At 46.0% G+C, this 26,467-nt stretch overlaps 1 protein-coding gene across 11 annotated transcripts in view; it reads right to left on the bottom strand.

Moving 5' to 3' along the window:
• The window catches only part of Mink1 (misshapen like kinase 1), a 50,330-nt gene that overhangs the window by 17,130 nt on the left and 6,733 nt on the right, over positions 1–26,467 (bottom strand). For all 11 annotated transcript variants that reach the window (XM_026380700.2, XM_026380701.2, XM_026380703.2 and 8 more), the window contains exon 2: positions 808–873. In XM_026380700.2, the coding sequence (XP_026236485.1) occupies positions 808–873 (66 nt within the window). The remainder of the gene's footprint in view (positions 1–807; positions 874–26,467) is intronic.

The following is a 26,467-nucleotide window of genomic DNA, read 5'->3' as shown; positions in this document are numbered from 1 at the left end:
CCATGGCAACAACTAGGCAAGAGATGGGGCAGGGTGCCTGTTTCCCAAGGCTTACAAGGGAAGGAAGGCAAAAGAAAGTCAAGTGGTCCCAGTGACCCAATAAACAAAGAGAGGACTTGTGAAAATGCCAAGTGCTGTGTTTGGAGACAAAGAAGCAGGCTGTGTGTTCTAGGAGGCTGCTAGCACTCTTAACATCTCCACTCCCTTTCCCCCAATCCAAGTGTGGACAGTGGTCAGGCCATGTGAGAAGGCTGGGTTAAAAAGTACCATCAGTGGCTGAGAAAATGCCACTTCTGAGCAGGAGAAGGCAGACTCATAAGCAGAAGACCTGAGCTCTGGCTCCAGCTCTGTTGCACGAAGCTGTAGGAGGTCATGAAGCCACTTCCCCTCTGCAGAAGGCTACCTATAAGGGTCACCAACCCCAATTCCTGGGTCTCTTTGTGGTCTTCAGAGGAGTCAAACCCACATCTCTGGTCTGAGTTCTGAATTCCCAGATGACCTCTGACACCCAAATATGCTCCCCACTGCCTCCCTGGCTCCTCCCACTTCCTATCCCACAGCCACCCAGCTGCAGACCTGTTCCTGCCCTGCCCGAGACCAGTTCTACACTGAGAGGAGAGCCCAGTCAAATGCCCCACTTCTTGCAGCTGTTCTCTTTGCTCTCCTCTTTCTTGGGTCTTTTCTTCCCCCCCAGCCTCTGTAATTACCTGTAGCACCCCTTAAATCTCCAGAACTAGAAAGTGCTTCGTCCATTTGAGAGGGCCTTGCAAATGTGGAGGTCACACTTCTGCACGATTAGAATCTTACCTTGTACACCTGTCCATAGGTTCCATTGCCAACCACCTCCACCAGCTCAAAGATTCCAGCAGGGTCCTGGGAAAAGGGGACAGGAAGGACACAGAAATAACAAAGTGTCAACACTTCAGAAAAGGACTCTGATGCTAGAGGGGAAAGGAAGGGTGTTCTGTCAGATGATGAAGGGTATATGAGAATGTCACTGGGGGGCTCTCAGGGCTACTATGGTGGCCAGCTTGCCCTGCCCCTGGATGGTTCAGAGTTCATGTTCTATGGGAAAAGTCAGGAGGGGGCTGTTAGGAGGGAGCATGGAAGTCAACCCAGATGGATTTTCAAAGACACTGTGAGCAGCAGCTCTGTTGCATCTGCACCTGCAAATGAGGATGTGAAGGACCCACCTCTGGGGTTGGTGAAAACTTTAAGTGATGTAATACCCATAAAATGCCAAGACGGAGTCTGGCACAGAGCGTGTGCTCAATAAAAGTTAATTACCATCATTATTATTTTATTTTAAAGGCAGGGATGAAGAAAGCTAGCAGGGTGCACGAGGGGCTAGCAAGAATTCCTTCTCCTTTGGTCCTTTTCTCCCCTTCCTAGTCCTCCTGAGACTGTGGGTTTCACGGCCAGAGTTGGAGGCAATTTAGGGCAGGTGAAAGAAACTCCAGGGAGGGAAAGAACAGATGTTGGTTAGAAAGGGCCCCTGGCGGACAAATGAGCAGGGAGAACTCCCTGTTCCTCCTCTTTTGAGCCAAGCAGTGCCAGGAGGAGAGGGCCCAGGGCTGAACAAAGCCTCTAAGAGGCTCTTGCGTCTGCTGGGCCATAGCAGGCAGCCTGGCCTCAGAGGCACAGCTGCCATGGCTGGGCTGAGGCCACCCACACACTCCAGGCAGGACATTTTTTTTTTTTTTGAGAGAAGCTAGCAGGTGGAGCTGCAAGCTGGAGAGAGGCCCTAGCACTGTCGATGCTCCTGTGGCTCCTGTGGAAAGGGCAGGTCCTTCTCCACCACTGCGGGGATAGGGAAGGGAGGCAGAGTGAGGATGGCACCTGAGAATAAACTCTCCAGGAAACACCTAGGCCTCTGAGCTGATCATATATAATCCAAGACCCCCTTCTCCCTCATTCTGAACACTAACAAGGTTTCTGAAAAAATAAAAACACAAGAAAATAAACCTCACAAGCAAGGCAAGCATACCCCTTATCCACTGATGTGAGCATACAAAACAAGAGTCAGGCATGGTGGAGACATATTTCAAGGATTTGAAAGAATGTCCTCACTGAACTCGGTGCACCTTCTAGAGAGGAACCAGAGGGCAGGAATGGCTCCCTGAACCTGCCCCATCATAGCATGTGGCACATGCAGCAACTGCATTTACAGGTCTGCGAACTCCTGGGGAAAAGACCCATGTTCTCATCTCTCACTAAGGCTGTCCAGCACCCAGCCCAGGCCTGGCATTTGGCAGCCTGAGAGGAACTGCGAGCCTGCCCCAGAGGGCACCTGACAGAAGTTGGAGACCTCCCAGGGGCTCTGATGGGGACTGGGCTGACCAGGCCAAGAACCTCATGGGGTATGTTCAATTATTTTGCTTCTATTGAAGTTATTACTAAAAAATCTTTTACTAGTTTGTCTAAAAAAATCAGTAAGGTTCACAGTAAAGAGGTGGGGTGGAGGGCAAATGAGAGGTTTGTCTGCATCTGAGAACTGCAAGAAACCTGGAAGAAGTTCTCATGTCTAACTACAACTCCAGACTTAGAGCTTTGAGGAGAACACACTTCCCTAAAGATCTCCCCAAGGGCTGGGCATGGTGGTACATTCCTATAATCCCAGTGGTTCTGGACGTTAAGGCAGGAGGATCACAAGTTCAAAACCAGCCTCAGCTATATTGAGGTGCTAAGACACTCAGTGAGACCCCAACTCTAAATAAAATACAAAATAGGGGATGTGGCTCAGTGGTCAAGTGTCCCGGAGTTCAAGTCCCCAGTACCCCCCCCCCCAAGTCTCCCCAAGATCCTGGCACAGCAACACACACCTGTAGTCCCAGAAGCCCTGGAGGCTAAAACAGTAGGGCTGCAACTTCAAAGCCAGCCTCAGCAACCTAATGAGATCTTGGGGAACTTAGCAAGACCCTGTCTCAAAAATTTAAAAAAAGGGCCTCTCAAACTTTTTTTATAAAGGCCGAAGGCCTCAGTGGTTAAGCATGCTTGGTTCAATCCCCGGTATAATATGTGTGTGTGTGTGTATCTCCCCAAGACAAGAGCTCATCCCTTCTGAAGCCTCACAACTTTCATAGTTGGGAAGTCCTTTCTTGAATCTAACTTTAATTCTGCAGTGGAGGGAGACAGAAAAAAGGATCAGGGTTGTGATTTTCTGAATGTTCCTGATCTAAGAGGGAAAATAATGATGGGCCTGCTAAAAGTACAGTGATATATCACCATTTCCTAAAATCACTACAAATAAATCTTAACTTTGCAATCCTAATTTTAATCTGTCTCCTTCCTATATGTTTGGGGGGAACTAAGGGATGAGGTAATCTGAGGTCAGACATTGATATTCAATGGAGCCCCGCCTACTCTGCTTGTGGAACAGCAGCACATTTTCCCCATCAAAATCCACCCCTAGCATCGTGCTCTGCAGCTGCCCCTCCCTTCTCAGCATCACTGTCCCCTCTCCTTTCAAGTGTCCTGATTCACTCTCAATTCCTGCACCTGCCATGTCAGCCCTGTCCCTTCCGTCCTCCTCTGTGCAGCTCCTGTCCCTCCATAGCTCTTTTTGCTGCCACTGGCCAATTTGATCCTCCAAGCACAGTGCTCTCCTAATTGTCCCAGCACTGTCCCAGCTCCCCATTGCTGGAGGTCAGCCCGAGCAGCTCTGCTTGGAATCCACCCTTCTCTGTCATGAACCAACCAGTGTCTGCATTTGCCCTGCACAGGGCTAGGCCTTAATGAGGGGATATCGATAAGAAAATCTTATTTCATTCATCCCTTAAGTATTCATTAGGTACTAATTATGCAGCAACTCCTTAACTAGGCACCATGGGAGCTCAACCATGTATAAGAAGCATATCACCTCATCATTTTACAGATAGGCCAAGTATCCAAAATGGACATGTGGCGGTATATGTCATAAGAGCAAATGAAGAAGCTGGTATGGTGGAAAGAGCGTGGGAGAGTGGCTTTCCAGTGAGAATTTGGGCATTAGCCCTGCGTGTCTGGGACCTCATCTTCCTCCCACAAACTGAGAGGGAGTTGGGCTGGGTAAAAAGCCTGTTTTATGGTTTCAGGGGAGAGAATTAAATTCTAGTTGGGAACGTCTGGCCATCTCCCTGGAGGGCTTTGGAGGCTGGTAAGTTTTCAACTGAAGAGAGGAACTAAAGAGCAGAGAAGGCCATGTGCTGCTGAGGGACAGCCAAGTTGAGATTAGGGGAGACGTGGGAGTACATGTCTATGGGGCATTTAAAAATAGGATCTGGAGATAAAGATTTGGAGAGAGATCTTGAGTGTGAAAGACATAAGACAAAATATTGAGGGAGAGTGTCCAGGGAAAGCAGAAAGGGAGAGCCAAGGCCAGCCTCAGAAGTAGCTGCAGGCTGCACACTCGAGGGCAGGTGAAGAGACACCAGGTGTGGGATGACCCTGGAGGCCATCCTGTAGGAAGGACAGGGTGAATGTGGCTCAAATGCTCCAGAGAAGTCAGAGGACACTGAGAAAACACCCGTGGCCTTAGTCTAGGGAACCTTTGTGGGAACTGCAGTTGCAAAAACAAGGCGGAGAGCAGGGGCCAGGGGAGGCAGGGAGCAATGAGGAAGTAGAGATTACAGGGGCAGTACCCTCTCTGGAGAGGCCGAACTTTGAGAGGAAGGGGAAATCAGATGATGCCTGGAGGAGGCAGCAAGGTCAGACAAGATGGTTTTCAAAATAGGGAAGAGTGTTCATGCCCAAGGAAGGAAAGAAACCAAAAAGGGAGAATGAGAGAGGAACTGTTTTTTAAAATAATATATGTGTATATATAGTTTTTTTTCTTGTTTGTTTTTATAGTGCAGGAGATTGAACCCAAGGCCTCACACGTACTAGGAAAGTGCTCTATCGCTGAGCTACAACCCCAGTCCAGGTGTATGCATATTTTTATTCCATAATATATAAATGATCTTTCTCTGGTTTGCAGTAGTGATAAAACCCAACAGTGCCTATTTCTCTCTTATTCAGATACCCATGGATTAGAATGCCCAGAGAGGTATAACACAATTCAGATTTGATTTTTGTGTTAATTGGGCTACAAATGTAGCCCTTCAAATATGGCGCCTCCATTCACCTCTTCAAAGGTGAGGGGTCTCCAGAAGGAGGTGCTCTGCTCCTGGGAAGCCCCCAGGCGGTCCTGGCTGGCCCTGGCACAGCTTTACAATGTGCTGTCAGTCTTGTCTAGCTCTTCTTCGTGATGCCCCCAATTCTGTTCTCCTCTCAGGAATCTGCTTTTTGTCTAGCCAGCTGTCGGAAGATAAGAAGAGATGATAACCAGAGCATAAGGATATCGCTGAGAAGAGCGAGAAAGGACAGGGAGAGATGAGAAGTGAATAGACAGTGGTCCCCTGAGGTCAAGAGGAAGGAAGATGAACGTCGTGGCGTATGCCTGTAATCCCAGCAATTTAGGAAGCTGAGACAGGAGGATTACATTTGAGAATAGCCTGGTCAACTTAGCAAGACCCTGTCTTAAAAATAAAAGGGGCTTGGTTTTCTTTATTGATCTTATCCCTGCCCTGAGTTGAAATTTCTCAAGAACAAGACCAAGTAGGTACATTTAAAAGAATAATCTAACAATATGACATTCCCACTTAGCACTTCGATTCAATATTGTACTGCAGGTTTTAGCCAGAATGATTAAAAAGAAAAAGAAATGAGAGGTATCTAGAGGCAGGCACAATGGCACATGCTGGGAATCTCAGCAAACTCAGGAGGCTGAGGCAGGAGATTGCAATTTCAGGGCCAGTCTGGGCAATTTAGCAAGACCCTATCTCAAAATAAAATATACAACAGGCTGGGGATGTAGCTCAGTGGTAGAGTACTTGCCTAACATGTGTGAGGCTGAAAAGATTTCATTTAAAAAGTAAAAAGACAGCCAATAGGATGGGAGAAAACATTTTCAAATTATGTATCTAGGGGCTGGGGCTGGAGCTGGCTCAGCATTAGAGCACTTGCCTAGCACATGCAAAGCCCTGGGTTCGATCCTCAGCACCACATAACAATAAGTAAACATATAGATAGGTAGATAAATAAATAAAGATAGTGTGTCCAACTACAACTAAAAAAATTATGAATCCAATAAGGATTCCTACAATTGAATAATAAAAAGATAAATAGGGCTGAGGGTATAGTTTAGTGGTAGAGTATTGCCTAGTATTTATGAAGCTCTGGGTTTGATCTCCAAACACACACACACACACACACACACACACACACACACACACAAAATGAAGAGCCAGAAATGTAGCTCAGTGGTAGAGTGCTTGCCTAGCATGCACAAGGCCCTGGGTTCAATCCCAACATATATCAGAAAAATAAAGAAAAAAGATCAAGAGCCCAATTTATAAATGGGGAAACCCTTTAGCACTGTGGACCAGAGCCTGAGGTGGTCAGGGGCACCACCTGCAGACTATGGGTGAATGCTGGTTTTTGTATGCTGGCCATGCAGCTCTTGGGTTGGGGTGGGCTTTGAGGAGGCCCCTGCCCAGGGTCCTTCTGTCCCCTGATTCCCTAGGAGGCCTGGCACTGAGCAGAGGTGCTCTCCAAACAAGACTGCACACTCTGGGCAGCACTTATTGTGCCTGTGGGGTAGGGAGAGAGGGAAGTCTGAGCCAGGTAAACAAGTAAAATTAAAACAATAAGAAACAGGGAAAGGATCTGAATAGCTATTTCTTCAAAGAACTTATATTCAGTGGCCAAAAAGCACATGAGAAGTTGTTCAGTATCTATAGTCATCAGGGAAATGCAAATCAAAGCCACAATGAGAATACCACTTCACTCCTACTAGAATGGCTATAATCAAAAAGTTCGGACAATAACAATTGTTGGTGAGGATGAGGAGAAATTGGAACCCTTGTATATTGCTAGTGGGAATGTAAAATAGTTCAGGGCCCTTTGGAAAAAAGGAAGTTCCTCAAATGTTGAAGAGAGTTAACATTATGACTTAGCAATTCCACTTCTGGGCAGACTCTCAAAAGAACTAAAAGCACATGAAATCTGTACATGAATGTTCACAGCAGCATTATTCATAAAATCCCCAAAGTAGAAAAAACAAGAATGTCTGTCAACTGCTGAGTGGATAAACGTGGTGTGTGTGTGTGTGTGTGTGTGTGTGTGTGTGTGTGTATACATATACACACACACACACATACACAGTGGAATATTACTGGCAATAAACAGGAATGAAGTGCAGGACTAGAAGTGTTAACAGGAAAGAATCTTGACAGTGTTATGCTAATGAAAGAAACCAGTTACAAAAGGTCCACGTATTGTAGGACTCCATGTCCAAAAGAGGCAGATTCATAGAGACCTAAAGTAGATTAACGGCTGCCTGTGGAAGGGGTGAGGGGGGAATGACAGCAGTTGCGAATGGGGGCTGGGTTTCACTTGGAGCTGATGAAAACATTCTGAAGGTAGATACTGTAATGTTTGTACAAATCTACTAAAAAGCACTTTAACAACCTTTAAGAGGATGGAGTTTATGGCATATGAATTATAATGATGAAGTTTTATTAAAAATAACCCTAAGTGCTGGGCATGGTGGCACATGCCTGTAATCTCAGCAGCTCAGGAGGCAGGAGGATTGCAAGTTCAAAGCTTAGTAAGACCTGTTGCAAAATAAAAAATAAAAAGGGCTGGGGATGTGGTTCAGAGGTTAAGTATCCCTGGGTGAGATCCCCCTACTCCCCCAAAAAGACAAAAAAAAAAAAAAAAAACAAACTAAAAAAACAAGTATTTACCATAGTGCTCATTTATTTATTTATTTAGGTACTGAGGACTGAACCCAGGAGCACTTAACCACTGAGTCACACACCCCCCAACCCTTTTTTGTATTTTATTAAAGACAGGGTCTTCCCAGTGGCTGGGGAGGCTGAGGCAAGAGGATTGTGAGTTCAAAGCCAGCCTCAGCAACTTAGCAAAACTCTAAGCAACTCAGTGAGACCCTATCTCTAAACAAAATACAAATAGGGCTGGGAATGTGGCTCAGTGGTGAAGTTCCCGTGAGTTCAATCCCTGATATCTGCCCCCCCACCCCGAAAAAAAAAAAAAATAAAGAACAGAGTCTTGCTGAGCTGCTGAGGCTGGCTTTGAACTCACAATTCTCCTACCTCAGCCTCCTAAGATGCTGGGATTATAGGCATGTGCCACTGCAGCCTGTGGGGAGTGGTGACTTGGCTCAGGATCTCTGACTGTCTCGCAGCAGGAGTCTGTGCCTGGGCTGGGAACTTCTTGTACAAAGACGCAGGTCAAGATTGCCCAGTTGCTATGGTGATGCCCTGCTAAAAGATTTTATGCAAGGTATAGGACTATTGGTCTTGATCCTGAATTCAGACACCAGCTGCCAGGGGTAGAGAATTATGAGCACAAAAAGGTAACTATAATCGGACTTTGTCCTTCAGCCTACCTGCATTGATGAAACTTTCTCACAGAAAACCCTTTTGATGATAGAACCTATATAATAAAGATTCTAAGCTAGCTCTGGTCATTGTTCCTCTATCAGAAGACGGTGTCCCACATAGCTGGTCCCAGCGTTCTCTCTATGTGTGTCTGTTTGTCTTTTCCAATCCCCCATTGCCCCTTGCCAGTTTCTGAATTAATGGCCATGCAGGTTGTGGCAGCAACTGGCTTAATAAATTATTGATTAATGATAATTTCCATTCTAAGAAAGCTACCTTTCCAGGCACAGTGGTGCACACCTGTAATCCCAGCAGCTCAGGAGGTTGAGGCAGGAAGTCCATAAGTTCAAAGTCAACCTCAGCAATTTAGCAAGGCTCTAAACGACTTAGGGAAACCCTGTCTCTAAATCAAAAATAAAAAGGGCTGGGGGGCTGGGGTTGTAGCTCAGTGGTAGAGTGCTTGCCTTGCATGCATGAGGCCCTGGGTTCAATACTCGGTACTACATAAAAAATAAATAAAAATAAAAATATTGTGTCCATCTTTATATATATATATATATATAGGCTCACTGGTTAAATACCTCTGGGTTCAATCCCTGGTAAATAAAAAAACAAAACAAAACAAAAAAAGCAAACAGAAGAAGAAAGTTACCCTACTAATGTGGAAAGGAGTCCTTAGTGCTTCAGGTCAAATATAAAAAAAAGTCCTGAGTCAAAAAGCAAATAATAACATATGATAACTCATATGATTAAGAGTTTGATAGTTTGGTTTCTATTCTTGGATTTGCCACAAACAGGCTGTGTTTTGGGTGCAAGTCATTAAACCCTCTGGGTTCCCTTTTGATGCACTAAGAAAACTCTTCAATTCTACTAGAATTTCAAGTGTACGTCCACACTCCATGGAGCTGCCACCTTAATCTCTACTCCTTCCTTATTCTGTGTCACTGACTGCTAGGCTGGGGAACAGAAGAGTGAATAAACTGAGACAGCTCCTTCCATCCTGGTTTGCACAAAACAACTCTACAATTGATTATTTAAGGGACTGGGGTTGTGGCTCAGTGGTGCCTAGCATGTATGAGGCACTGGGTTCAATTCTCAGCACCACATACAATAAATAAATAAAATAAAAATATTGTGTCCAACTAGAACTTAAAAATATTTTTAAAAATTTATTATTTAATTATAGCTGTGATGTTCTATGTGCTATGAAGACATATAGGGCATTAAGAGAACAAACTTGATCACAGGAATCAGGAAAAGGCTCTTAAAAGAAAATTGGCCCAAGCCACAAACAGAAAGCTGTCCCAGCACCTCATCTAAAAAGGCAGGCTATCACATGTCCCTTCCCCTGGCCCCTGCCATTACAACTTAAGAGATCTCCCACCTTTGCTATCTCAGAGTTTGCACTTACTGCCTACAATCCTCACTGCCCTTTAATAGTTATAATAACTAGCAGTTTTAAAGAATCTTCTTTGTTCCTGGTACTACCAAGTACTTTAGAAGTATAATCTCAGCCAAATGTGGTGGTGCACACCTGTAATCCCAGCTACTTAGGAAGCTGAGGCAGAAGGATTACAAGTCCAAGGCCAACTTGGGCAACTCTAGTCCCTGTCTCAAATAAAAAAAATTTTTAAAGGGCTGGGAATTATCTCAGTGGTAGAGTGCTTGCCTAATATATACAAGTCCCCAGCACTGGGGGAAAAAAAATATAATCCCATAACAAACTTAGAGGTAGGTACAACAGTTACACTCATCTATAAACTCCTTCAAGTGAAGGAAAATCAGAGCAATTACATGACTTGCCCAGGGTTACACACAGCTAGGAAGTGGTGGAGCCAGGATCTGGCCTCAAAAATCTGATCCCAAGGCCTACAGTGTGCTTTACTTGGCTCACAGCTCCTGTGGCCTAAGGGACTATGTTTTCCAACATTTGGTTCCCTTTCTTACCTCAGTAAGAGTCCACGAGATGAGTTCCTGACCTAAGGCAGCTCATCCAAGACTGAAGGAAACAATGACTTGAGGGCAAACTTCCCTTCAGCCATTCCAACCAGGTGGAAGATGCCAGATGGTACATGGACAGCCAGGACTACTGAGGCTTTAAACCACAGGTAAAGGAGAGCAGAAGCTCTCAGTGAGCAAAGAGGGACGATGAACCTAGAGATCAAAGCATATGTAGTCGGAGAGGGGACAAGAGCTACAGAGGAGACAGGAGTGGGAGAGTGAGCAAGTGAGTGATTTTAGCCACCCCCTGCTGTTACATGAATCCAGAACCACCCTGCAATTCCAGTTCCAGAGAACCATCTACGCTGCAGTTCTGGTGCTCAGACTCTAACAAAATTCTTGACCTTAAATAAAAATAATGTTGACAGCCTGACACTGTAAAACAGGAGTTTTACAAAGACCAACTAATTTAATCCTCACAGAACTCCATAAGGTAAACAGTATTATTATTCTCACTTTACAGAAGAGGAAACTGAGACTCAGTGGAGGGAAACAACTTGCCCAACGTCAAACAGCCATTTCAGTGGTAGAGCCAGGATTTGTATGCACACGGCTGACTCCAGAATCTATTCTACAACCATTTCTTTATTTGAGCTAGCCACAGCAGGTTCCTGCAACCAAACAAGCCAGACACCACATTCCTACTGTACTTCTCACATCACTGGGTTTCATTTCCCAAAGTAGAACAGAAGCTGTTTAGATGGTAACTGGGTTTCATATACAGTATGAGAGTTGGGCAGACTCATATTGATATGGGTGCTGAAATGAAAAATAATGGTAGAATTTTTTCCATGCCACTCTGTCTCTGTGACATACTCAGGATGCACAGTGAGCATGTGAAGCCAGTATATGAGTGCTTTCTTCCTCTCACTATAGCTTTTTATTTAAGCATATCTTATCATCCCATATTTTACATATACTGAAATTATAGACAGATGTGGTGGCACACACCTGTTATTCCAACAACTTAGGAGTCTAAGGCTGGAGAACTGCAGGTTGTGGCTATCCAGGGCAACTTAATAAGATCTTGCCTCAGAATAAAACACAAAAAGGGCTGGGATAAGCTGGTTGCAGTGGCACACACCTGTAATATCACTGACTTGGAAAGCTGAGGCAGGAAGATTACAGGTTTGAGGCCAGCCTTAGCAACTTAGTGAGACCCTGTCTCAAAAATAAAAAGGGTTTAGGGATGTGGTTTAGTAGTTAAGTGCCCCTGGGTTCAATTCTCAATACAAAAAAAAATAAAAATAAATAGAAAGGGTTGGGGATGTAGCTAGCTAACTGATACAGCATTCATGTAGTATGCATGAGGACCTGGGTTTGATCCCCAATATGGAGGGTAAGGTGGGATTTTACATACTTATATTTTCTGGCTGATGAAGAGACTATGGAAGGAATCACAAGTGTTGGACCTACTTATTGAAGGGCGGGACTCTGAGACAACTGACACATCTTTTTGTGTGGTCAAAACAGTCAGCAAAGTTGGGGAGGTAGCTCAGTGGCAGAGCATTTGCCTAGCAAGTATAAGGCCCTGGTTCAATCCCTAGCACAGGAAGTTGGTGGGGGGTGGGGGGAGGTGAGAATAATTTTTTAAAAAATATTTTTTGGTTGTAGTTAGACACAATACATTTATTTATTTGTTTGTTTGTTTATTTATTTATTTTTATGTGGTGCTGAGAATCGAATCCAGGGCCTTGCATGTGCTAGGCGAGCGCTCTATGCTGAGCCACAACCCCAGCCCCTGGAAGTGAGAATAATTTAAGGATATAGGACTGAAAGGATGGAAGAGATACAAAATTGGGTGGGTCAGAGAAACACATAGCCTAAGGTGGGCAAAGGGGCAGAAGGTCGCAGGCACAGTAGGGTATGGACTGCCCCTCAGACTCTGCACCCCTGTCTTGAAGCCTCTTTTGATTATTGCTAGTGTGAGAGTCTCCCCCAGCTAGAGCCCAACAATTCCTGAAGGCACTGCTTATGCTTCTGACTCTCCTCAGCATTGGGCAATGACAACGACAGCATACTGATCCTTCCCAAGACACCCACTTACAACTTCACCTTGGACTCTGCTTGCTAGAGCTGGCCAGGAAAGAACCAGAAACAAGGCAAGGGCTTTACCACTGAGCTATATACCTCCAGCGCAAAGACTTTATACCATCTAAAAACCTGGTGGGAGCTTTTAAGCTACCAACAAGGAGAGAAGAGAATTAATATCCTGAGAAAGTTACGTGTGTAAAATATAAAGGGTTAGATTTGCTTGTGAAGCAACTGCGGGAGAAGCAGATAGGATAGGAAAACGGATCCCTTACTTTCTGCTGACCCATGAGTTTTATAATTATAGAAATTCAGAACTGGAAGGGTCCATTATGAATTCCAGAAGGTCCTGGGAGCTGCTAAAATGGTAGAAAAAATTAGAACCATAAAGACTGGGGAGGAACTTTGGTTTGTGTAGAGGGGAGCGAGGGGGGGGGTTGGGGCTGTGGAGATGGGAAGGACAGAAGAATGAGACAGACATTATTACCCTACATACATGTATGGTTACACTACTGGAGTGACTCTGCACCATGTACAGCCAGAGGAATTAAAAGCTGTGCTCTGTTTGTGTACAATATGTCAAAATTCTATTGTCATGTACAATTTTTTTTTCTTTTTTTAAGAGAGGGGAGAGAGAGAGAGAGAGAGAGAGAGAGTTTTTAATATTTATTTTTTAGTTCTCGGCGGACACAACATCTTTGTTGGTATGTGGTGCTGAGGATCGAACCCGGGCCGCACGCATGCCAGGCGAGCGCGCTACCACTTGAGCCACATCCCCAGCCCCAGTCATGTACAATTAAAACACACACAAAAAAAAAAAGAAAGAAAGAAAGAAAAGAGTTTGGTGTTAAAATTAAAAAAAAAAAAAAAAAAAAAAAAAGACTGGTGGGTGGGGGATGGAAATTCTTGGGAAAGAAGCATACAAAACCCTAGTGGAGACAAGGGAAGAACTGGTCTCGCCTGTGCTTCGAGCCCAACAGTGATTTTTCATTCAGATATGCCCTGGCAGGTCCTGCTGCTGTAGCCAGTGCCTTTCCCAAATCCAGGCAAGGTGCCATCCTACCCCAACAGGGAAACAGTACCAGGAGGTGGGTGGGACTGCCACAGGGTGTCAGGGACAGGAGGACAAGGCAGAGTGAACCAACTGTGAGATTGGGAGAGGGGGGACCCCACTTTCTGGGCTGCAGTCCCACCTGAGCACTCACAGGAGACAGGCTTCCTCCTGTCACCAACCATGCCAGGACTCTATAGTGAGGGGAGAGACCTAGGGAAACTTGTGATAAGACAGAAACAGAAGGAAAGAGGGGGAGAAGAGAACTAGGGGCCACCGGAGACAGAGAATGGGAACTTGTGGCATAAAGAGGGAAGCCAAGCCAAGCAACTCGCCCTGGAAGACAGGGCTGCCAAGGCCTACGCAGCCCTTGTTCTCTGGTTCCATTTCAGAGGAGACCAGGACTGGCTGGGCTGAGAGGCTGGTCCTCCTCCCTCCTGGCTGAAAACAATAGGCCTGGTTTCCTAAGCTCTTCCTGTAAATCAGAGGGCCCACAGGAAGAGGAAGAGAGGGGCAAAGGCAGTGAAGTGCCAAGGGAAAGCTTGGAGGAGGGGGGGTTTCCACCTCCCATAAACTTGGCAGCTCCTTCAAAGCCGGCCCTCAAAACACCAACCATCCAAGTACTAAAACACTGCATTCTGTGAAAATGCTGGATTTTGGGTACTGGGGATGGACTAAACCCATGGATGCTTTACCATTGCACTACACCTACCCCCAGTCTGTCTTTTATCTTTTGAGACAGGATCTTGCTAAATTGCTGTGGCTGGCCATGAATTTGTGCTCCTTCTGCCTCAGCCTCCCCAGCTGCTGGGATTACAGGTGTGCACCACCATGCCCAGTCAAATGCAGTTTTAAAGCCCATCCCCTAGTCCTCCTACCAACTGGATTAATAATCCTAATCTCCTTCTATGTGAGATTTTCTGATGCCACCACCAGGGAAGGGGCAAAAGTACTGGCAAAGACATGGAAAGAGGGGCAAGTGTTCTGGTAGAGGGGATGGAGTCTCAGACAACCTTCACTTAGATATGAATAGCTAGAGGATGTGTGCAAGAGGAGAAAATACAGGAGGGACTATGAAAAAGACAGACTGTAAAAGAAAATGGGAGAGGGGAAGGGAGGCCAAGGGTAGGGAGGTGATAGGAAAAGTCCCAAGAGGTCACCCCCCACTTCCTACCCAGTAGAGATACCAGACACAGCCCCAAAGCAGAAGTCAGAAGTCTGGCAAGTGAATCAGGGGAGGATATAGTGTGACCCAAAGGGCTTGGTGTGGAAAGCAAGCCCAAAGCCAAAGCATGAGAGTTTAAATATTCCTAGGGGGAGAAAGGAAGTAAATAGGGGACAGATGCTTATTACAGCACCTCTTCACTGCGCCAATAACCAAAAGGAAGAAAGAATGGGTAGAGGCTGAAACCCTACCAGTTCCCTATTGTCCATCATGCCCACTGATAAGCGACTCCCCCTCCCAATATTGCAGATTGAACTAAGGGGTGCTCTACCTCTGAGCCACATCCCCAGCCCTTTTTATTTTGAGACAAGGTCTTATTTTAACTTGTTGGGGCTGACCTCAAACATGCGATCCTCTTGCCTCAGTCTCCCAAGTTGCTGGGAATACAGGTAGGCATCCAGCCAAACAGGAGTCTTTAATAAAGCCTTCCCCAAACTCCTTTTCCCAGCTTTCCTTACTGCCTGAAATAGACTCTCCACTCTGAGAGCCCTCCCTCTCACACTGTGGACCTCAATCAGACCCCTCTGTGCTGATTCTACACTGTGAAGTATCACTCCTCTGTGTATCCACGTTTTGAAGTGTTTTTATGGGAATGAAGCTCAAGAGGGAGGAAATCAAGTAGGCTTCAGGAGTAGATGGGAGGGAAAGAAGGCAGGAAATTTATATAGGGGAGGAATGGTGGTTATAAGCGACTCCTCCTGGGTCTCATAAGCCAGGATGTGTGAAACACGCACACACACACGCTTGCAGACACACGCTTGCAGATACACGCAGAGGCAGAAACAAGTCAAGACGTGACACATCCATGAACGCAAATTCCATTCTCATCAGAAACCGGTCAGAGCAGAGGGGGCCCTGCCTGCAATGAGGAGGCTGGAAACCTGGCGTCCTAAGTTGGTTTTGCTGCCTCCATGTAAGGCTCCCCACAGACCTGGCGGCCTCAGACAGGGCCAGGTCTAGAGGTCTTTACAGAAGGAGAGGCCTACAGGAGGTGGTAACTGACATGTGGAGAGAGGAGAGAGCTTTTGGGAGCAGTGTGGAGTAGACAGGCAGTGGAGGAGGGAAGGCAGGAGGGAGAAGAGGGGACCAGAAATCCAGCAGCCTAGTGCTGGTTCTAAAATGGCCGCAGGCAAGGCAAGGACAGATGGTCCCTTTCTGATGCTGTGCTGGGGAAAGAGGGAAAGGGAAAAGGGAAAAATAAACACCATTACACTCAGGAATTTAAAAATAAACGGAAAAACCTAAAAGATAAACAGCCTGCTTCTGATGTTCTGTCTGTCTCCAGTGCCTTCTAGGAGAAAATAGAGCTGTAGGCCTGGGAGGCCAACCCCTAACCTTGGATCAGGAGACTGCCAGAGGTCATTCTAGCCATCTTTCTGTCCCCAATCAGAAGATCTTGCAAAATCTTCTAGGCAGCCAAGATGTATCTTGCCTTTATCTCCCCAATCTTCCTTCCCAAGTCCCACCTTAGGTTGGTAAGGCCTTAGTTGTTTTTTTTTTGGGGGGGTACTGGGGATTGAACTCAGGGGCACTCGACCACTGAGCCACATCCCCAGCCCTATTTTGTATTTTATTTTAGATCAGGGTCTCACTGAGTTGCTTAGCACCTCGCTTTTGCTGAGTCTGATTTTGCACTCAAAATCCTCCTGCCTCAGCCTCCCGAGCTGCTGAATGTCAGGCATGTACCACTGCGCTCCGCAAGGCCTTAGTTTTACACACAAGAGTCCCTGGGTTAAATCCCCAGCACCCAAAAAAAAAAAAAAAAAAAAAAACCCAAAACAAAACAAACAAAAAAAGCATTTCTTTAAAATGTTACAAGCTGTCAGAGCAGTTTGATTCTATCTCTTCCACAAGGATCAGTCTCTGTCCCTGGCCTGCAGAATTAATTTCATCACCTCACAGTTGTGGCCACCACCCCGTTGCCCAGTGCTTCACAATCTACTAGGTGCTTTCAGTCATTATCTCATTTGCACATCAAGCCTGCAGGGTGGCTGAGAAGGAATTATTACCCCATTTTACAGATGAGGAAACCAAGACTGACAAGCTAAAGTCATGGTGAAGCCTGAACTCAAGTCTGCTTAGATTTCTGATGGTAACAGCACACTGCTGTTATAGCTAGCTTCCCCCTGCCGGTCATGGGCTCAAGAGATGAAGCTGCAGGTTCAGATGTGACTGCCTCACAGCTGACTATGTCAGGTGTGGTTTACTTTGGTGTCCTTGTGTTTCTTGCTGGTGTGAGTCAAGGCAAGGGGCAGAAGCCCCGCACTCTACCGCATCTTTCAGTTCTATGCCCACCCTTTCCTACTTCTGGGTCTTTGCACTTTTTCTTCCAAGTTCATCACTCTCCTCTTTACCAGGATGTCTTGTGCCCATCCCTTCAGATCCCAGTTTGGACATTACCATCTCTAGTCCCTGCTCCTGCAGCACCTGAACCACCCATTTCATGATACCAATTACATTTTTGTGATTGATTTTTTGCTTGTCTGTCAACTCTGATAGACTAAGTTCTTAGAGGTCAAGGCCATACTCAAAGCCTATCTATGCAATGAATGAATGAATATAGAAGTAAAAAAAAATTGGTGTTTCTAGAAAAACCTTTCTTGCTCCTTAAAGCAGTGGTTTCTAACACTAGTTTGGAGTTATTTCCATCCTTCCAAAATGATCCTTAAATATTCACTTCAGTGCACTATGCCAACAACTAAAAGTGAATCCTTTTTGTCATGTGAATCAACACTCCATAATTTGCTTGGTAAATAAGCATTACCAGAAAGTGGACTTCTTAAAGGAGGAAACTCCTATATAATCAGCAAAACCCAAACAGAACATTAATAAAGGCCCAAACATCACCGAAGGCAACAGGGCAAGAAGAGATGAAGGGAAAGCCTCCTGGAGGAGAAGAGAGTTAAAGATGCTGGCAGAGGCTGGGTTGGGTGAGTAGGGTAGAAGGAGGCCCCATCTCAGTTAGAGGACAGCTTACTGGAAGGTTCAAAAGTGTAAAAGGAAGACTCAGGGTGGGTCCTCTCAGCTGAAGCAGAAAGCAAGACAGGATGGTGGCGAGATGCAACTATAGGGGATGGTTAGTGTTCTTACTATACTAACAACCAGAAGGCCTGGGTGCTAGTTCTGATGTTTTTGTGCAGTTTAGGCAAACAAGCACGTCATTTAAGCTCTCATGGTCTCTTTTCCTTATCTACCCAATCCCATGTCACAAAAATTCATTGATGTAGCCCAGTGCAGTGGTACCCGCCCCAGCAACTCTGGAGATTGAGGGAGGAGGATCTCAAGTCCAAGTCCAGACTGGGCAACTTATGGAGACTCTGTCTCAAAAGAAAAAAAGGTCTGGGAATGTAGCTCAGTGGCAAAGCACCCCTGGGTTCAAATCCTAGTACCTCCCACCAAAAAAAAAAAAAATTCATTGATGTAAAAACATTCTGAAATCTATAAAGTGCTACAAATTTGCCTAGAGTCTTTGTGAAGAAATTGGCTCCCACAAAGCAGAGAAACCGTTAAGAGGTGATTTACTGGAACCATTGATATCAGTGGGACTTAGGTCAGGAGAAAAGAAAGACAAAAAGTAGAGAGGGCAGGTGAGGGAGAAGAGAGGAAATAAGACCTGTGGCCTTGGAGGCAGGCCCACTAGGGGCAGTCCCCAGGAGCAGACACCAGGAAGAGCAGGAGAAGGCACGGTCTAGAAGCAGGAGAAGCAGGCAGGCAGGGAGATGCCAGGCCCATTCAGGCTGCAGATACCAAGCTAACGGAGGAGGACAACACTAGTAATCAGGGGTTGGATAATAATAAGCTTTCTCCCTGCTGGTTTTCAATGGTAGCACAAACAAATCATTATACCTCATTGCCAACCTCCTACTGTTGGAGTCAGGTGTCCACAAATCCAAGGGGAAAAGACTAGGGAAGCTTCATGACCAAGAAAACCTGTGCCTTGTCTTACCCCCATATTGCTTCTAATTTCAGAAGATAATTGGAGGCCATGAGAATTCGGAGAAGGAAGGTAGGGAACAGTGTCACAGGAGGTCAGAGAGGATGAAAAGGAGAAAGCACAGAGGTGCAAAGCTGAGTCAGTTGGAAGAAGAGAGGGTGGAGGGTGGGGCCGGCAGGAAGGTCTGAATCACGGACTTCAAAAGGAAGGACAAGGTTACTCTCCACAGTGTGGAGACCAGATATTCTCTGGCTCTGCCAAGAACCAACCCAGAATAAATTACAGCCCAAGGGATGTGGGTGAGACAGGAGGAGGAACTTCCTGACCAGCAGGATGGAGCAAGCATGTTCACACAACTCTTCACCAGCCCTGTCTCTCTTGTTTCTCCTAAGAAACCCTCTCTGATTCCTTTCATACCAACTCTGAAGGCCTGGAGAACCAGTTCTTGCATTCATTCAATGAACATTGAGTACCTGCCATGTGTCAGGCTGTGCTAGCTACTAGGGCAGGCACCAAATACAACAGAAACAGTTCTTTCCTCCATGGCCCTCACAGCCTAGCCAAGGAAGCAGAGATTAACGAAGGACACATCAGCTGGGCATGGTGCTGCATGCTTGTAATCCCAGCTACTTGGAGGCTGAGGCAGGAAGTTTGCAAGTTTGAAGAGAGATTCTGTCTAAAAATAAAGCAGCAGCCAGGGATGTATCTCAATGATAGAGTGCTTGCCTAACATGTGTGAGGCCCTAGGTTCAATCCCTAGTTCCACTTTGTGTAAAACTGAAAGTACTGAGTACTATCAGAAAGATTAAAAGGAGGTTGTGATGGGGAAGAGGGCCTGGAAAGGCCTGCTAAGGAAGTGATATTTAAGGATAAGTAAGGATTAACCAAACAGAGGCCAATGGTACAGAGGGCCCAAGGGGGCGCTAAGGCAGGAGAGAGGCTCTGGTCTCTAGGCAGCAGTGGAGCCAAGCATCTCTAACCACCGAGCCCTGAGTCTGCGCCTTTGATGACACTCTTTAGACATGTTTGTACGAATGTCTTGTTTCTCACATCCTATTTCACATATCCCAAGTCTATCCTCATCAGAATGTCCCCAGGGGTGAGGCACAGTCCTCTCAATCCCCACCATCTGAGTACTTCCTCTGGGTGGGTCCAGAGCTTTCACACAAAGCAGGATCAGAGGGACTGCCCGGTGACTGCCAGAATTCCTGACTCAGTGGGCAGGACAAACAGGAGTTTCATGTCAGGACAGAAGATTTTCAAGTCACTCTATTCTAGTGATGCTGGAAGACTTTCAGGAGATGGCAAAAGGCTCTAGGAGAGGGCAAGGGGAGTCAGGCTCACAGAATTCCAGACCTGCACCTGGGGCTGTGACTCAGCACAGCCATTAAGATCGAAATCAATAGACCAAGTGGTTTTCTCTTTCTTAAACAAAACAGTAAGTCAGGAGAAGAATGTTAACAGAACCCCAGAAGACACCCTTTCTGAGTACTTTCTTCAATAAGAGAAGCTGCAGCTACCACCTATCTAATGAGTATTTGCTGAAGGAAGCACTTCCCATGGCTTTTATTTAATCCTCTTGTCAACACTATTAGGTGGGTCTTGTTATCTTCAGTTTACAAAGGACAGAAAGAGGTACAGGGGTACTGATTATTTGCCAAAGATCACATAGTAAGTAGAAAAACTCGGATCTGAATCCAAGTCTCCAAGGTCTACACTGCTGGAAGGCTCCATCTATTGCAACCTCCCCTCATAAAACCAAGTGAAAATCCCCTGTCTTCCCAAGCCAGTCCTCATTTGGTTCCCACTGCTCTTCCTCTTCAGCATTAAAGGACAGGAAACAGTCTTTAGAGTGTACATATTCCAAAGGTCATCTGTGTCTTCCCACAGATGTTTGGCCCCATGCCCACTCTCCAATATGGTGCCCTCGCTGAGATCTCCATACTGGGGACTGACATCTCCTAGACCAGCTCTAAACCACCAGTCCACACTGGCAACCACTTCTACTCTCCCTATCAATCTCTCCCAACCCCTTCGCCCGGCTTAACACACAGTTACCACCTCTTATGAGTGCCTTTCCTTGCACAGAAAACACTGCAAATCCCACATCTGATCTACTGATATGGTTAAAGAGCCACTCAGATTTTTAGGAAGGAAGAGACAGAAGAAGGACTCCTGGGTCTGGAGGGAACTTGGAGAAATCATACTGGCTCACTGGGAAAGCACACACACCAGGACCCTACCCTGGGGGACTGAATCACCTCCAGGGGCAGGGCCCTGGTATGTGTAGGTTTCAAAGGCTACCAAGGTGGTTCTGATTGCACTTCTGACTAAAAGCTACAGAGTTCCTACACCCTTGTTTTTTTTTGGTGAAGAAACAGTCCCAGAGAGACGTGAACTAGAAATGCAATGGAAACTAGAACCAGGTCTCCCAGCTCCTAATGTCATGCTCACTTCATGGATCACATTGCTCAAAGGCAGTTAAACCAAGCTGCACAGACTCTCCTATCAGCAGGGCTCCAAGTGGGAGCTCAATAGAGACATCAATTTTACCCAAGGACGTCCTGACACCAGGGCAGCAGATCTGGGCAGTTACAGGGCACTCATTGTTAACCTGTAAAATATATCTAATCTGCAAAGGCTGTACCTGGGACCCCAGGACAACCATCACACACTTGAGTACATTTCTGGTGGGGACCAGGCAATCCAGCAAATTAACCAAGCATATGAGTACCAAAGTCATTTCTAACTAGCTCTGGGAAGTTGGCCTACTGCTGGAACCTTTTAAAATGTAAAATGCCCAACCCCCCATGTCTGCTTTAGGCACAAGCACTCAAGTCACCTTTTACTTTTATTAATAATTATGATGACAACAACATCCATAATGGATGACACCTGGGAAGACAGAGTTTCTAGGAGTCAACACTGGAACATTTCTTTATTCAATCTTTGAGCACTAGGGTTGGGTAGACTAGGTTCGACCCAAGGAAAACAATCAGGCTCAATTCATACCTGGCTCAATCTAAGAAAAAAGGAGGCTTTAGATTGTAGAAAGGAACTGTGGTGAGAAGGGCCATTCAATATTGGCAGCCCTAGAAGGCGAGGTTGAACACATGTAGCCTCCTCTAAGGTCATGAAGAAGAGGCAAAGGCCTTACAAGTCCACTAGCTTTCCCTGCATCCTTGCGATGAGGATGCTATTTGAAAGACATGCAGAGGTCTTTGTGCTGCAGGCGTTTGCCTGGTAATCTAGGGGCATAGCCCTGACCAGTGCACCCTAAGATATCACCCCAACCTACCACTCAGTGGACTCTGTGCCTGGATTTTGACCTTCAAGGTGGGCCTCTCGAAGACAGGGGGCTCTCCTGGCCTCCTCTCTTCCATTCTTCCAGGTTCACTTTAAAACTAAGTCTCTCTCTCTCCCTCTTTTCCCCTCTTCCCCCACTGAAGATCAAAGAAAAAAATGTAAATCATGTGGACAAGGAAAGAACATCAAATTGCTCACATCCATCCTAAGACATCCACTCACTGCCAGGTCATGCTTTGGATCTGTCCAAGGCTGTGGACACCACAGAGGGATAAGGAGCCTGACCTGGCTCTCAACTCTCCCTTCAACACACGTACCCCCTTACACACAAATACAGAAAGGCTGTTAAATCTTATTATCTTCATCCTCTAACCGACCTTCCTTCCAACTTCCTCTAGCACTTGCCCCCAGAGCCCTAGGATGAGATAAAGTAAGAGATTGAGAACAAGCAAGGTGACAGATAAAAGCACAATGGAATTGGAAAGCAAGTTATAGCTGGGAGCTGAATACAACATAAACCCTTCTCTTTCCACAGCCCAAACCTCTTGTGATTCCATGCAGCCATTTCATTTAAGCCTTCAGGCCTACCACCTTGGAGCCAGGAGGGAGGGCAGTGCTCTGGGCTGGCTTATGACACACGGATTTCTCAGTTCACCTCACCTGACTCAACAGATATTAAGCACCTGCTATGTCTGGCCCTCTGCTCAACTCTGCACACACACAGAGGGATGAGCTGTAGCATGGTGGGTGGTTGCCAGGGGTTGGGGGAGCAGGGAACAGACTGTTACTGTTCATGAGGAAGACTGAAAAAGTCCTAGAGATGGACAGTGGCAACGGCAGCACAACGATGTGAAAAAGTACTTGATGCCACAGAACTGTACCTTTAAAAATGGTTAAAATGGTAAGTCTAATGTTATGTATATTTAACCATAATAAAAAAGATTTTTTTAAAAAGCAGTGGGAGGAAATGAGACAGCCTTCCTCTCTTCCCTATGAAGAATAGGCCTTCTTTTGAATTATTCAACTCTCTTTCCTCCAGACTAAATCTTCTGCATTCTTTTGCACATCTTTCTCCTCTTGTCATCCAAGTGCTCTATCCAGTGGCCCAACATCCAGAAATCCCCATCAGTTCTGGGCACAGACCCCACCATGTGCCCTCCAATGCCAAGCCCCTCACAGTTTCAAAGGCTCAAGCTAAGGTCCCTTACTCCCTCCTACCCTCAGAACTGCCCCAGGTATACCAATAAAATCTGCCCTCCACTAGGACACAGATCTAGACCACGTGCTCCTAGAGGCCAGAAACCATTTCTCACACAGGCTGTTTCTAATCCAGAAAGTGGGCCACATTCCAAAAGTCTCCATGTACGTTACCAAGCAGCATTATGGATGGTGTTAGAGCCCTCGTCAAGCCCACAAGTCCTGTTTACCATAGGTCACAAAAATATTATATATTTATGATTCAAGCAAGCAGAGAGCAGCACAGGCTGCACATGGAGCAGCATGCTGGCTACACACGGCCCCCAGCCCACCCACATGCACAGGGTGAATGGAAGATCAGGTTCTGCAGTGAGTCAGACCTGAGTCTGAATCTGGGCCCTGCCACTTACTGGCTGTCCAACCTCGAGCAAATTATCTAATTTCCAAGTAACTTCTCTAAACCTTGGTTTCTTCATGTAGAAAATGCGGACAATCACTCCACCTCAAAGGGTTATTGTGAGGGATAATGAGATTACATAAGCAAAGAAACTACTGTGTAGTAACTGCTCCTTGTTATTCCTCTTCAAGTCCCCAAACCCCCCTTCTGAAATGAATCCACATTAAAATATAAATAACTTGTATCAAAGCAATCATTGTTCTGAACTGAAGAAAGAAAAGAGGGGTTTACAAGACAAGACTGGAAGGACAGAACCACAGGCTCCGGATTCACACGCGGCCTGTTCCCTCCACCTTGCTTTCACATGTGGGCCCAAGGTAGTTTCCAGGGTGAGAAATGACTTTGTTAAGGTTGGAGAGACATCTCCAGTTTCTCTGAACCTCGGCTCGGCAAGGCCACACAACTGTCAAGTTCTGTTCTCCTCACTCAGATCCGGAGACACAGGCAGGATGCTGCCTTGCTTAGGGCTCTGCTCAGGGCTCGGTGTCCACCACTCCCAACCCCAAAAGATGCACTAGGGCAAAGTGCCTTCTACCCTCTGGTCACTCCCTTACAATTTGTGTGATGACAACCATTCTTCACCTCCATCTTCCAGGGGACAGCTGGAGGACATGAGAGAAGAGACAAACATGCCGGCCCCTATCTCAAGCACTGTGCACACATGCCTACCTCTGCTTCACACTGCTTAGGATTTGGGGTGCCCTGCCTTATTGGTTTCTCGAAGACTCCGTCCTCAGCCACTCAGAATGAAAGCCCAACTACTGCATGCTTCAGCCACTTTCTTACAAATGTGCCTTGAAAGAAAGAGTGGGTGGGTGATAAAGAGAGAACACAAAAATCTTCCTTACAGTCTGGCTCGGAGCCTACCCCCTTTTACCTTCAGAGGTGTGCTGGCAGACAAATAAAAGCTGTTAGTCTAAGAGATATGTGCCATGCACAAAAATAATTTAGAGCCCTGTATTTTCCTCTCTGTACCCAGAAAGAAGTAAAGTAGGGGACATAGAAGTACTTCCTATTTCACAGAAGAAACCTGTCTAGTCCTTCTCCTGGCTTCTACCAAACCCATAACCAGTTCACCAGGGCTCTAGTGGCAATCTGGGTGGAGAAACAATTCTCTAATGCACTGTTCCCAGGATTGCAGGATGGTTAACATGCCTGAGCCCCACATACTAAGTGCCACTACTGCTCCCAAAACATAGTGACAGTTAAAACTCCATCGCCAACATTTTTCAAACATGTGGACAGTGCCAGAGTGGTTGAGAACCACGACTACACACTTGTATGGTTTTGTGTCCCATGGGGCCCAGCATACATGAGGCACACTTCATGACTTATGAATTGAATCTAGTAGGAAAGCATAAGTCTCTTAGATTTGTATTTCACCAAGCAAATAGTTACTGAACTGCTACTATATACTCAGCACTTTTATAGGCATAGTATCGATAGGAAATATGGATCACAGTCCCTATACATAAGGTAGTGGGGACATCATTCAATACAAAATGATTCATAAAACATCACTCAATACAAAGCAACAAGCTGAGCATGGTGTCACATATCTGTAATCTCAATAACTCGGGAGGTTGAGGCAGGAGGTTTGCAACTAAGCAAGATCCTAAGCAATTTAGGAAGACCTTGTCTCAAAAGTTAAAAATAAATAAATAAAAATGGCTGGAGATATAGCTCAGTGGTAGAGTGCCCCCTGGGTTCCCATCTCCAGTATCAAAGTACACTCACACACACATACACACACACACACACACACACACACACACACACACACTCCCTATCAATTTATCTATCTATGAACGTATGATCAAATTAAATCATAAGGTCTATAAGGAAACAGATAAGATTATCAGTTAAGGGCTGGCATTGTCAGAGGAAGCTTTGTGGAAAAAAACAGAAGTTGAGGTGGCTCTTTAAAGGAAGTGGAATTTTCTTCACTCAGCCTTTCTGATCCTCAGTCTGTCCCTGAAAGGACCACTGTCTATGGAAAACTCCTCTAAACCTATGGTTCCAGGAGAAATTCAGGAACCCAAGCCCTTCAAGTCCCATCCTAGAATGGTCCCTCAGTAGAAGAGGGTTGCTCAGTGGTAGAAATTTTCCATTTTCCCTCAAAAGACCAGCTTTTATCAGGCCTGCATTACAGAGGCCTTTTGTCCCAAAGGCAAGGCAGAGGTGTCCAAGATGGAACAGTAGCCTTCTGTCACAAGCTGAGTGGTGGGGTTCCCAGGTGTGATTACAGAAACTCCCCACTTCACCTGTAATCTCTGGCCCTGAGAGTCTCCTGCTCTGGTGATGTGAACTTCTCAGGCGAGTGTCAAATCTTAACTACCTCCTCCGCCAAAGGTCTCTAGGTCTCTGGCTCCCTCGCTCACCAACCACTTCTACTTTCCTTAGGCAAACAGTCCCTATTTCCTCCATTCATCTTCCTCCAGCCTCTTGGGCTCCTCCCACATGCTGCGCCACAAAAGCTCCTCGAAGCCCATCCCACCATCCTCTACACCACCAACCACCTGACATTCATAAGCTGCTCCTAGAGTCTGGCTCCTCTACCAAGCCCAAGACTTGTGGCTTCCCCAACCCTGTTTCTCTTCAAACATGCAAAATCAGTAACACTCCCCCTACACACCCCACTCATCCTTTACTTATACACAATGTAAATTGAGAGTCTCGTCTATTTTTATACACTATCTAATGTTAGGAAGAATCCCACTTACCATAGACCACAAGAGCTGAGCCCAGGCCTGGGCCTACTTGTTCTTATTTCTGGAAGACTGACTGACCTATTCTAAACCCTTGTCACCACTTAGCCACCATACAAGCTAATAACATCTAG

Source organism: Urocitellus parryii, chromosome 7, assembly GCF_045843805.1.
Source record: "Urocitellus parryii isolate mUroPar1 chromosome 7, mUroPar1.hap1, whole genome shotgun sequence".
Lineage (NCBI taxonomy): Eukaryota > Metazoa > Chordata > Mammalia > Rodentia > Sciuridae > Urocitellus > Urocitellus parryii.
This window is presented reverse-complemented; position numbering and strand designations above follow the sequence as displayed.